Source organism: Botryllus schlosseri, chromosome 9 (assembly GCF_051294905.1).
Source record: "Botryllus schlosseri isolate E-star chromosome 9, Bs_hap1, whole genome shotgun sequence".
Taxonomy (NCBI): Eukaryota; Metazoa; Chordata; class Ascidiacea; order Stolidobranchia; family Styelidae; genus Botryllus; species Botryllus schlosseri.
In genome coordinates this window covers 3027119-3040659 of record NC_137244.1, presented here as the reverse complement: position 1 = coordinate 3040659, position 13541 = coordinate 3027119, and the positions used below count along the sequence as shown (strand labels likewise).

Genomic DNA, 13541 nt, shown 5'->3' with positions numbered 1-13541 from the left:
AATATCCCAAAATAGAACAGAGAATGCGGCGAATGAAATATATCAATCATGAAATCTAAGTCATCGAGGGCTGGTGTGCAGAGTCAGATATTCACGGTAACAAATACTATGTAGTACTGTATTACCTTTTAAGATGCGTATGCCATTCAGCATTCCTAGGAATCTTCAACGATCGTGTTCACTTTCTTCAAGCACAAGCTTCGCTCCACCCTTTGCTTAAATCTCACTAATGGCCACTGGCCAGACGACACTCGAACGATTTCGAAATAAATGGTATTCATCCGCTGACACATAACACCAATAATATTTACTGGCCACGTTATAATGTTTGATCTGGGTCGTTTTTTCCATACAGAAACATTTATCATTGCATATAGTCCCTTTTTTCATCTAATTTCGTATAAATTGATGTATATTCCATGTGTTGTTCACTACTTACTGTACTTACCTAACCAGACGCTGCTTGTGATGTCACAGTTGTGCGTTGGTTGTTTACTACGAATCTCAGAAAAAGCAGTCACCTAATGTAACCTATACAGGTCGCCTTGTCCGCCATTAACAAATGGTTAGCTGAGCATGCGGTGCTGATATTTCTAGTTTCCCCGAGCAATATTATACATACTGAACTAATTTTCTAACTTATCAGCCTTATCCGTGACAACGAATGTAACCAGCGAGACTGGCCGTACAGCCATTGCCTTATAATATAATATGGCTACGGTGTACCACATTAGCTACGATCGTCAGTTATTTCTTGTACCCTACTAAGCTTAAATTGATACTAGGGCCAACAATTTCGGTATGACAGACCACAGTCTCGCAAACGAGGTTCAATCAGGTCAAATCACCTCTATAGAATGATATATCAGTAACATTCAGTTCTACGTATACATTGGCTGCAGCGATTTTAGAGCTAATCAATTTTGCCAATAGCCCGGTAAACTGCAGTAACAAGTAACTGTCAGTAATTTTGCGAAGAAATTCTGGTAACTTACTTTACAGCTATATTAAGGTAATATTACATATCAAAATGTAAAATGACAAGCTACGCACAGTAATTGGCTGCGACCGGTAATTTGTGGTAAAATTTACAGAGATTTCCCAGTAAATCTACCAGATTTTTTACAGTGCACCATCAACAACATCCCGACGAGATATTGCGAATTAGCCTTCATGGAGATCGATTTCACTTTAACTGAACCGACGATTGGTCGATATTTGTTTGTGTATTGTGATATTATTCACCCTCACTTACTTGGAGGTACGTTAGCGCATTTATTACGAGTTATACCGCTGACACCTGGCGATGTCACGCATAATTGGATAGCGACAAATCCGTATTATTTCGATGTTTCAAAAGATGTTGTAGATTCTGTATGTCTTTACCTCAGGGATGAGTTTGGGGAGCCTATAAATATAATAAGTTAACATTAGGAAGCGATTATGAAAGTTGTTTTCACGTGTGACCATCATTCTGTCCATCGTCATTATAACCAGACAGGCGATGGTTATGGATATTTTAGTGGTGGAGTTCAAGCCGGTTCCGGTATCGGAAGTTTAGTTAAATCACTTGGTCGTTTAGTGACACCTATTGCGAAATACGCCGGTGGTCAATTGTTACGGACTGGAGGTGAAATAGCGAGAGATCTAATACGGGGTAACTCGATCAAGTCTAGTGTTATCAAGAGAAGTAAACAAGCTGGCGGTCGAGTGATTGATAAAATTTTAACCCCCAAGGCTATAAAAAGGAAAAAACCAAAGTCAAAGAACACTTCATCCAAACGTCGTCGTAAACAACATGATATATTCGACTAAGAACTATGTTGATGCACACGGGTTCCAGAGAATGTCATAACACCGGATTAAACATATTTAGTATACCCCACACACAAACCAGTATTGAGGAATCGCAATATGTCGTCGTCAAACCCCATAGTTTAGGTAATGTCATGGAAGTACAATTACCAAGGACTGATCGATATATGGATCTACAAAACACATTTTTGAGATTACGTTTGAAGCTCACTAAACGCGATGGAACTGATTTAGCAAATGATACGCAAGTGGGTCTTGTCAATAACATGAGGGATTCTCTTTTCAAACAAATCGACGTAACTATTTCAAATGAGGTTATCACAAATTCGGATAATTGTCATGCCTACAAAGCTTATATCTCTTGGTTGTTGAATGATACTCACGGCGCCTCGGAGAGTTTTGTGCAAGGACAAGGTTTTTATAAAGATGTCGCCGGATCTATGGATGTTCTTGGTGCAGCGAATACGGGATATGTTAAACGAAAAGACCTTACAAAAAACAGCACCCCGCTAGAGTTGATCGGAAAAATTCGAACGGGTCTTTTTGAACAGTCTAGATGTATGTTGGATAATGTCGACATGAAATTAAAATTTACACGTAACGAAGATAATTTCTGTCTTCTTGGCGACGCGGAGGATGTACAAATTGTTTTACTCGAACTGGAGGTGTATGTCAAACAGATGAAGATCGCTGAAAGTGTAAGCTTAGCACACAAGTCTGTATTACAGAAGAATACTGCCAAGTATCCCTGGATACGCTTGCAAATGTCAACTCACACATTCGCGGCGGGTTTATCGAAAATCGATAGAGAGTTAGTAAGCGGTACCATGCCAAAGAAGATCGTGATTGGTTTAGTCGAGACCACGACATTTAACGGTGTTCGGACCAAAAACCCGTTCAACTTTAAACACTTTGATGTTCAAAATCTTACTTTAAGTGTGGATGGGCGTCAAATTAACGGACGCGAATTTCATTTCGATTTTGATAAACATGGCGGACTCGAAGGTTATATGACGCTATTCTCTTAGACAGGTCGCTGGGAATCCGAGGCACGTCCTTTAAATATTTCACGCAAAGATTATGTTAATGGATACACTCTTTTTGTGTTTGATTTGACGCCCGATAATAGTTTGGGATGTTATCAACGTCATAAGACAGGAACTGTGCATCTGGTTTTGACTACATCGAAGCCTTTACCAACCTCCATAACCTTGTTATGTTTGAAGGAGTTTCAACATCTTCTACAGTTGAATCAAAAAAGACAAGTCGTCGAAATATGAATACGTCTGAGATCAATGATATTCTCTATAACCATCCTGACACACGAAGTCTATATCTAGGGACTTATCCAGTAGACCAACTACCAAAGAAACCAATTAGCGGAAAATTCGCTATTACCATTAATTACGACGGGTCGAGTTTGCCTGGGTCTCACTGGGTGTCTATATATAGAGATGACGATACTCATTTTCATGATTCACTAGGCTTCGGACCACTAAAACCCCAGATAATCGAATTTTTGGAGCCGGATAAATTTTCCGTGACTGGGAAGCAGCTACAGAGTAAAACTTCGGATGTGTGTGGAGATCATGCTATAGCATTCTTGATAAAAAGAGCTCAAGGATTTTCAACCAAGGAATACTTGAATTATTTTGGCGATGATAAAAACGTTAATGATACGATTGAGCGTGCTTTTGTGAAAGTTTGATTTCAGAGTAATAAATACAATGAATGTATAAATGTGTATACTTGTGATTCTTGTTGTGGTTGTGAACAGCAGACTATTCTGTAGGTGCGAAACAGCGGTATGGAAGGTGCGAATAATCCGAACTGAATCTCGGCGTACTATTCAGGTTACGTAGGAATCAATAGCCAGCGAGGAAAGACCTGAGTTAGAACACGATCGGTCATTTGTCACGACTGAACTATGACGTCTTCATGTAGAACCATGTGAGCGATCCCCATACTGTAACGCTATCACGTCGCGTCTATATCAGCTACGTTACCGTGTCGCTGTGTCCATAAAAATAACGATATATTAAAGTCGCACTCACCGTAAACGTTGGGATTACCTCGAATCAGTCATATATAATAATTTGGAATATACACATTAACTAAGGACCAATCACGTGACTATTTACCATATCTAATACATATTCAACACAATGCCACAACAGTCTATACCTGAAAGTACGACACACCTACGCAGCCTATACCCAGGCCTGTTTATTTTTGGATTTCTCCAAAAATAACAAAAATAGCTTATTTTTGGATGTTTTCTAATTTTATTTTTGGAAAATCTCCAAAAATAGGAAATAAAGGTGTTTTGAGCCCTATTAGTACTGAAAAAATCCACCAAAAATATGTTATTATCATGTATTCAAGTCCTCCATCACATGGATATCATCAGTGATCTTGATCTAACTTTCCAATACATTCTTCACAAATTTAGTCTTTGGCCTGGAGAATGCCTTCTAAAGAATATGAATCAGTGCGAGACGCCCTGCCGAGACCCTCCTACCACTTGATTTTCGAGATATCGGCCCCGAACGTCGCAATCGTGGGAAACATCGAGGTTAGGGGTCCAAAAATGGAGGAATGTCTAACTCTTCAAACTCTCCAGTCTTCAAAGCCTTTGCTCCTGAAAAGCGCTCGTCAGTAATGCGCTTGAAACCTTGGATCCTCCACGAAGTTGCGTGCCTCATTGAACTTGACAGCCCAACACCCTCTGACCAGAAATAACCTTGTGGCGGTCCTCGTTGTTCCAGTCCTCCCCTGGACACAGAGCTCGAAGGCGTTCGACCTGGCGCATGAGCTCCTGCTGCTCCATGATCAGAACGTCAAGACCATGAAGCTTCGTGACGGTGGTGCTCAGCTCTGTGAGAAAGTGACCATGCGATCGAGAACGATCAGATGGATCCACCACTGCAGCGAAGGTGCGCACGCCGCACTGTTTTCATCCATAACATCAAGGAGTTTGGTACGGTTTCCAGTCAACCAAGAGGCCACCTTCTTCATTGACAATAAACGAGCGTCAACAAACATGGGGTGCGCACTTTCCATCTACTGGATCAGGTTGTGTTGCCGACTGAAGCATCAGCAGATCAGTCCCATCATCGTGTGAACGAAGTGATTGTGACAGAGGTGGCGGTGTATGATTTCGCCGTCCCCTTTGCCTCACTCAAGCTGCCTTCCCGTCTTGTCTACGTGTCGCGCTGTGAAACTTATATATATAGGAGTACAAAGGCGGAGGGGCAAGGTCAGCAGAAACGTGAAGTGGATTGAGTGGAAGTAGTTTTAGCGTTTCGGAGACCCCTCCCACACATAGATGCTGTTTTTGTGTGTTTTTATGAGTTTTCTGGTCGTTTACATTGCTCTGACTTGTTTATTTCACTGAAAAACTTGAAAAAACATCATCCAAATAAATCTTTATTTTTGGATGTTTTCAAATCTTATTTTTGGAGAATCTCCAAAAATAAAACCCAATATCTAAAAATAAACAGGCCTGAAAATACGACTCACCAACGCAGCCTATACCTGAAAATACGACTGACCAACACGAGTATTTCAATACGATTCACCACAGCATGAGAGGTCTGAAAGTACGAATCACGACCACGAGTTTTCAATACGAGTCACCGCCGCAGCCTATACCCGAAAGTACGAATCACGACCGCGTCCATAAGAACCCATTACGAATCACGGCCGAGAGGGGGGTCTGAAAGTACAAGTCGCCACCACGGGTTTTCAAACGAATCACCGCCGCACCCATAAGAGCCCCACGCACCTCACGACCGATCTACTATACTACTTATGTGTGTGCGTAGTCGCGCAGTGCGCGAAAATAAAATTTCATACCAAGGTTTGAATCATGACCATAATATTGGTAATTGCATGTATTGCAATTACCAATTGGGGGGTTTGGGGTGCGGCAGTTACGGCCCTGAACTTAGCGAAAAGAGTGTGATTCACGCCCAAATGGCTGAAAATTGTGGTGCACGATAATAGAACCTAACTCAGTATTATATCGAGAGCATAAATTCTACATGCCTACGTACATGCAAGGTTGGTACACCAGTGGAAAAACACAATCCTTCCGCTGAGAGTGCACTTGGTGAAACCAGGGCATATCGGCCCAGTCGCGATCGTTGGTAGTTGTGTTAGAGGTTGAAATGCATCACAACATAGCGACTTCGCTCTAGAACAGTGGTCGGGAACCTTTTTTTGTCCGAAGAGCCATATTGACCACATATTTTCCATCTTAACTTCCAAAGAGCCATACTTTTTAATCAACTAATACGTCACAATTGAAAAATCGTGACGACATGGTAGCGCAAATTCGTCGACTTTCGTCAGTTATACGATATCGTAGGTTCGTCTTGACGATATTCTTAAATGCGAGTACCCATGGGGACATAAGTAGGCGGAGCCAAACATGATGGTCACTACACAGCAGCATGCATACCCACTGTAATGTGTGATGCGTCAGTGACGTGGTTTCAGGGGAGGCACGTGAGGCAGTGCCTTACCTGTCTACTAGATTTTGAACATTTTTACTACGAAAATCACGCAACTTGCCTATTTATTGTTCGAAAATATAGCGTGAAAGGGAAGGTAAGGCATAGGTGAGGCACGGCCGGGGTTAGCATAGCGCAATTCATCGTAAATATCATAGAATTTATAATAACTGATAACACTGCTGGTCAACACATATTTTTAGGCATACAAAGTAAGAGTGGGTTTAGTGGTTCTGAAGGGCGCTGATCCCGAAAATGACCTTAGTTTATTCAAATTGGCTCTTGTTTTGGAGATAACCCATGAGGACGACATATGGGTTCTTCATAGTCACTTATTATCTATTGAAGTGCAGTATAAAATTAGAAAAAAACTACGATTTTCTTCTTGCCAAGTGAAATATTCAATGGTAAATACAGTAATTTTGGACTTTTTTAGGGGTACAAGAGCCAATCTCTAATCACTAATGTGATATTCGTAATCAGCAACCTCAAAAACCCCAGAAATGTTTCTTATATGTTCTGCCCAATCTTTTTTCGTTCTGTTGACCAGTGTAATAATTGAATGTAATTGTCGCAACGATTCCGATTCGATTTCTCAATTCTCAAAGTATTCGGCAGTAACACTACGTTGTGCCACTCGCCTACATTTGAACAGCAACTACAAAGCTACGTTGTCAATCAAGAACGTGGATCACTACGGCATTGTTTGTAATTTGAATTTGTAATTGTGAATGTCACTTTCAGGGAGTTCATTTCTCGTCGTAGATCAGGAAGACAATGCGTATTTGAAAACTGCATTGTCATACAGGCGTCTGCTATTCTCATTGAGCAATCAAGGCATCGTGCAATCCGAGATTTCGTGGCGCAGGCGAGACAGCAACTAAGATTTTAGGATTTTTAAACGGGTTCCGTGCCCCTAACCCTGAATACGCCACTGTATTCACTTCTCAAAGACATGTTTATACTGCCACAAGAATAATTATACTGGGCGTGCTGAAGATTTGATAACAAGGTGTTACAATATTGATAAATTATGCACAAAATTAGAGTTTTCGCAAAGAGCCATACTTTACGCCCAAAAGAGCCATATATGGCTCGCGAGCTATAGGTTCCCGACCACTGCTCTAGAATCGAGTAATGCTATCATAAATTGTATGCTACACGGAAAGTTGTTTCAAGGTTTTCAGAGCTATACATATTATATATCATAAGAATATCTAGTTCCATGTTCAACTTCAGACCTAGCAACCTTGTGATTGCAGAGAGTATAGAGATAGCAGGTATCTGAAACACTCAGCCCGCGAGATCATTATGTGCAGCCCGCGTCGGCATTTTGGATTTTGAAGTATTCGACAGAATTTAAGTGCTCTAAAACTACTCATCAAAGTTCACTACTGCATCCCTTTCAAAATTTACCATGCGGTGGAAGATCTGTTATTACGTGACATTACCTGTTTATAATGGTAAAACATGACCCGTTGATGATTCGTCACTGAAAATTGTGATTTGGACCTATGGGCGCGACCTTTTGGAGGATTGCTCGGACATGGACTGAATGGGTGATAAAATAAAATTGACTCGAGTTGAGTCAGGTCATACGTTACAATCAGTCCTCTGACTCGGAATGCCGTTACTTGTTATGGGGAATAGTAATATATCAAAAGGTCGTAGCTTGCATTGCGTAGCGTATTTAGGTATCTAAGCAGGTCCTGTATGGCAATGGCAACCATTGTTGGCATTCTGTTGCGTTTTCGTGTACTGTTAGTTACATCCTGCATCATATTAAGCCTCTTTATCGATGTTTTATCGCCAATTAAAGGGAGCGAGAAAGGTAGTGGTACATGCTCCACAGCTGCAACACCAATGGATTCTTCGGCGATTGAACAGCTCTATTACTATGGCACATTGATCAATATATTCCATTTATTATATTTATAGTGATCTATTCCAATGTTCGAAAGTAAATCTAATGCTGATTTAATTTGACTGTGGTAATGGCATGGTCAACAGTAGCTTAGCTATCAGGGGTATGCATGCAACCCGGATTAGGCTTTGCTGCTCCAATGCTCTGGTATCGGATCAATTCCTGTTCAATTCGAAAATAGTTATCCTATAATTGTTGCACGCCAAACGTCCGCTAGCTGCAATATTATAACGTGACTGCTTTTACGATGTCATGATGCGTCATTCCGCTCGCATAGTCTCCATAACGAATAACTCGGACAAACTATGTGAAGTAAAACAACAATTTTATTCAAATATTAACAAACGCAATTTTGTTCGTGTCAGACGTGAATTCACAAGTGGAAATCACATTTTAACGAAGTGTGCGGAATGCCAGTCTACAAGGTCCCGTCAAATAAGACATACTTGGAAATACTGAATACCCCTATTATTGGTGCTGCGGCCCACGGCGCCTTTAAAAACCAGGAAAGTGGCCTGCAACCATATTTAAATTTGAGACCCCTGAGATAGAGTGCACTCATCGCGTTTGAGGCGGACCTTTTGTAAGGCTAACGTTTGGATCGTAATCCCCCGTATGACTGCTTAGCTATTTCTGCACGCTTGCAGTTGACATCTCAATAAGTCATTTGTATTTGAGGTGTTGGCATCTAAAAAAATTAATTATAAATAAAGCATCCTGGAATGAGTCTAATTTTTAAAATACTCAAATACAAAAAGGTATGTCGACGACGATATCGAACTCTTATTATTGTATGACTCCATATACAAAGGATACATGAATTGCAGCACTAAAATAATCATAAAAAGTAAGCGAATAATATTGACATTGAACATAGTAAGTAAGTGGCGAGATAGCGCAGTGGTATAATCCGCGGCTGCAACACCAATGGGTGCGGGTTCGAGTCCGACTTCCGAATTCCGATACCTAAGTGTTGGAGGTTTACCTAGGCTCCTCCTCGCCACCTCATCCGCGTCAGCGGTGTCTTACGAAAACCTAGAGGTGAACCGTGCTATAAGTCGGCAGTTACGGAAAAATAAGAAGTAGGCCTACATCGGCCTGGTGTAAATGACCATAGTAGTCGACAAACACCATGAATACCCCAAAACAAACAAACATGGTAACCGGTCTGTTATCTTCTGCTGACATGGAAACAGACTGGATTACACGTTGCCTGGGTTAACGTATTTTTTCCATCATATATAGCCTATTTAGACTGGTAAATAGCTTCTTGCACATCCATCGACCTAATAGGCGAAATGTCGAAAATAGCACGAGAAGCTCAAAGTGTTATCTTCCTTGTGATTTGGCTCGGACATTCGTCTGCTAACAAAGTCGCCGGTTTGACGGTACGGGGATTCTCTTCTTCAGTCGCACTTTATTAGGATTAAAATGATAATATAAATATGATGGCAATATTGTTCAGAACTACCCGAAATTTAAAGACAAGTCTTCGACGAATTCTACATCATACGGTCTTAACGAACAAGGTTGGTATTTCGTCAGAGTAATGACTGGATGAGACGATTTCCTGGTCAGGATTTTAATACACTGACAGAGACCTATTGTCGCATGTGGATGCTATATCTTCTGCTTACCCTTTTTTCAGACTGCCCTCAGACGTCCTACTATTATCCTAATGGTGAGCCGACTACAAATTACCTCCGTCTACAGCCGCCCGTCCCTGACTTAGATGAATTTACGATCTGCGGCTGGTACACATATTTCAATGACTCGAATTTTGATACATGGTTTTCTTATGCCAATCGTCAGTTCGTTGATGCATTCGCCTCAGTAATGGCAGCTAATCGCATTTATCTATATATGAATGACATACAATATTTCTGGCCCGTCGGCCTTAATATGAACGTAGAATGGCATATTTGTATCGCCACTTTTGCGTCATCCACTGGTCAATCTTACTTGTTCATTGAAGGTGGTAAATGGATATAGGCCTATGCACTTCAGGGGAGCCGGGGGGTCATCGACGGTGGTGGCATTTGTAACCGCTCGGCTCCGGAGCCATAATGACTCCGGACTATCTGGTTGCAAGACCAGTCATGCGTAGGGTAGCATGCGGTATTGGGAAAGAAGAAGTGATTGGGGTTAGTCTTTGGTATGTAGTTTGGGTTTGGTATGGAGCCGGTATTGGAGTGTCTTTGTATGGAGTTGCTGTGTTAAGTCTTGGATTGGATTGGATTGGAAGTATTGATGTGTTTATTGTGCCTGCCTTCGTTGTAATATATCCGTCGAATCTGCAATGTGTCTCTGGGTCCAGTCGAACCTGAAGTAATTTAGCCGCATTCAGTTAGATAGGGTCATAGCGAGGACTACGACCGAACGGCCACAAATGCCGAGCACGCATCCTGATGCTGGATCCGGTAGAGAGATGCCGCTTGCAGTAGGAGACGGATGCGGTGGACTTGAAGCATGGCAGTTATTAAAGAGGAAAGAAGAAGTTGCACTTGCACGGTTTTTTAACAAGTTAGCAAAAGGGATGCTTGGGAAGGAAGCGCGACAAATTGTGAAGTTATTGGACACTCGTGCTGTTGGGAAAATGGATCATGTGGCACGTGGTGACTTGGAACAGGTGTCGGTATGCTCGTCTGTTGGAAACTCTGTTGTTGATGTGACCTTGCAAGAGGAGGATTTTGAAAAACCGCATGTAGAGGAAATCGTTCATGATAATGTGTTGGCATGTGAGAGCGAAGTGGATATGGTTTCTGAAGAGATTTTTACTGCACCTGTTGATGATGATATTGGATCTGAGATGGTAGTCATGGTACCATTGAAGTTATGTGACGAGAAAGTTGATGAAGATAATGATGATACTGATACTGATGATGATGATGATGATTGTCAAGGTGAAGAAAGAGGTGTGATGGAGGAACAATTGGCTGAAGATTGTGGAGGTGAAAGTGCTACAGTGGCTTCGTCAATTGGGAACATGGGCATGGTTGGTCAAGAAGTAAATGTATTGGATATATTTGGTGCTTTGAAGTTGTTGGTGGACTGTAAGCTGGCCATTGAACGTTTCAATGTAAATATAAAGGAGCCCTCACACCGTAAAGCGTTTACTTTGAGAGATATTTGAATGAGATGGTGGGTCATTGGGATTTGACAGCGAACTTGGACTTCGCCCCTGATGTTGAGATGTTAGAACCGTGATCTTGATTTGGTAATGAACTACTATTGTTGATGGGTATTGACACCTCGTGTTTTTGTTTCTGTTGTTGGCTTGGTTTTAGCGCATGTTGTTATGTTCTGGGGGGTCTGTTTGTGGAAAATGACTATTGTAAGTTGTTGGTGGATTGTGGCTATGATATCGTGTATTGGCGACTATTGAGTGAACTTTTGAAGTTATTGCGGTGACCGTCTTTACGTTGTTGGTCTTGGTGGATATTGTGAACTATTGTAATATTGGTGGTTGTGAGATGTAGTAATACCTAATCTTGCTTGATCCTGTTTCTTCTTTGTACATAATCTTGCCATGTTTTATACTCTGCATTTTTATACTTATTTTTTTTATTTGTGCTCCCTCTTGTCGCTTGTGAGTGATCTTTGCTACTAGATCACTCAACTTGGGAACGGGGATGTGTAACCGCTCGGCTCCGGAGCCATAATGACTCCGGACTATCTAGTTGCAAGACCAGTCATGCGTAGGGTAGCATGCGGTATTGGGAAAGAAGAAGTGATTGGGGTTAGTCTTTGGTATGTAGTTGGGTTTGGATTGGAGTTGTTGCTGTGTTAAGTCTTGGATTGGATTGGAAGTATTGATGTGTTTATTGTGCCTGCCTTCGTTGTAATATATCCGTCGAATCTGCAATGTGTCTCTGGGTCCAGTCGAACCTGAAGTAACTTAGCCGCATTCAGTTAGATAGCGAAGACTACGACCGAACGGCTACACATTCTCATCATGGGGAACAGGCAGCAATCTTATGGAGGAGATTTTCATCCGTCCCAGTCTTTACAGGGGGAAATGTCCAATGTCATGTTCTGGAATAGAGTACTTACAGTTGATGAAATCAGTAGCATGTATAAAAATCCATGCTTCTGCGCTCCCGATTACCTATTTGCGGCAGAAACTAAGAATCTTGACATGTTCGGAGCTGTGACCGCCCTTCCCACGCAAACATGCCCCTCCGAGTAATATTCGATTGAACAATTATGAAGCATATTTATTGTAATTTACTGACTTATTCTCGAAAACATAAAGATAGCCTTGGACATAGTGATGATGAATGACTCGATGATAATAATTCAGGCAAATCCATTACTTACTTTTATTTGTGCAGCGATATCACGCAATTGCGCATTAAAAGTGAAGTGTTCGTGAAATTCGGAATAAATGTATTAACACTATAATTTGCAAATTGCTTTTCCACGTTTTTTTCTGAGAAGGGCGCGATGTAGCATGACAGCTACAGTACAACGTATCGAGGAATGGCAGGGGTGAAAAGAGGAAAGTCTGTATGTAGCATTCACATCAGTATCGTCGTGTTATGTTTTTGTCGTTTCTTGCAGACAGCGCCGTATATCGTGCAGAAGGCGTTAAAGGTCCAAAACAACTTTGTAAAACTCTTGGCTATGGATCTGAGATTTTATTTGTAAACAATTCGGGCTTGCATATGTGGATGTTTCTTAGGGCCCATCATATTTTCAGCACCCAAAAAGATGACAGTTTTGCCGGCAAATAGAACAGATGTAGAAATGCAGACTAAGTAGACAAGTTTTTATAACTGCTATTAGTGTGACTGTATGGTAGGCTAGGCCTAACAAATAAGTATAGATTATTCTATATCTATAGCAGGGGTCAGGAACCTTTTTAGTCCGAAGAGCCATACATGCCAATCAACTGTAACGTCACAATTGAAAATTCGTGACGTCATGGTAGTACTAATTCGAACTCACTACATGGGATTCGTGGTACGCAACATTGACAACGCAATTCATCGAAAATCACTTGGAATTTATTATAACTGATATTAATCGAACGTAACCGTCACACTGAGTCCGAAAATCTAAATACCGATCGATTTCTCAATTCTCAAAGTATTCGGCGGTAACACAATGTTGCGCTACACGCATACTTTTTATCGCCGCGCAACAGTAACCTAAATTTGTGGATTCTGAAATGAGGGTGTCTGATTCTCTAAACCTGAAGACGGCATTGTCTTTACGTCTTATAGGCATGATTATACTGTCTCGAGAATAATTATTATGATTGTGATGAAAATTTACTAACA

The 13541-nt window shown here is 41.3% G+C and overlaps 1 protein-coding gene and 1 long non-coding RNA gene across 3 annotated transcripts in view; one reads left to right on the top strand and one right to left on the bottom strand.

The window, feature by feature from the left end:
* The window catches only part of LOC145445877 (uncharacterized), a 63648-nt gene extending 62508 nt beyond the window's left edge, over window positions 1-1140 (bottom strand). Inside the window, exon 1 of the long non-coding RNA XR_013917129.1 lies at window positions 126-1140. This is a non-coding gene — a long non-coding RNA (uncharacterized LOC145445877). The remainder of the gene's footprint in view (window positions 1-125) is intronic.
* LOC145445865 (neuronal pentraxin-2-like) overlaps window positions 1-13541 on the top strand; it is a 540218-nt gene that overhangs the window by 46423 nt on the left and 480254 nt on the right. Inside the window, exons 1-2 of one of the 2 annotated variants that reach the window (XM_080324025.1) lie at window positions 9504-9644; window positions 9722-9785. In XM_080324025.1, coding sequence (XP_080180151.1) covers window positions 9555-9644; window positions 9722-9785 — 154 coding nt within the window. In that variant the 5' untranslated portion in view covers window positions 9504-9554. Of the gene's footprint in view, window positions 1-9503; window positions 9645-9721; window positions 9786-13541 lie in introns of those variants that run through there. The other variant, XM_080324024.1, reaches the window with a different exon arrangement.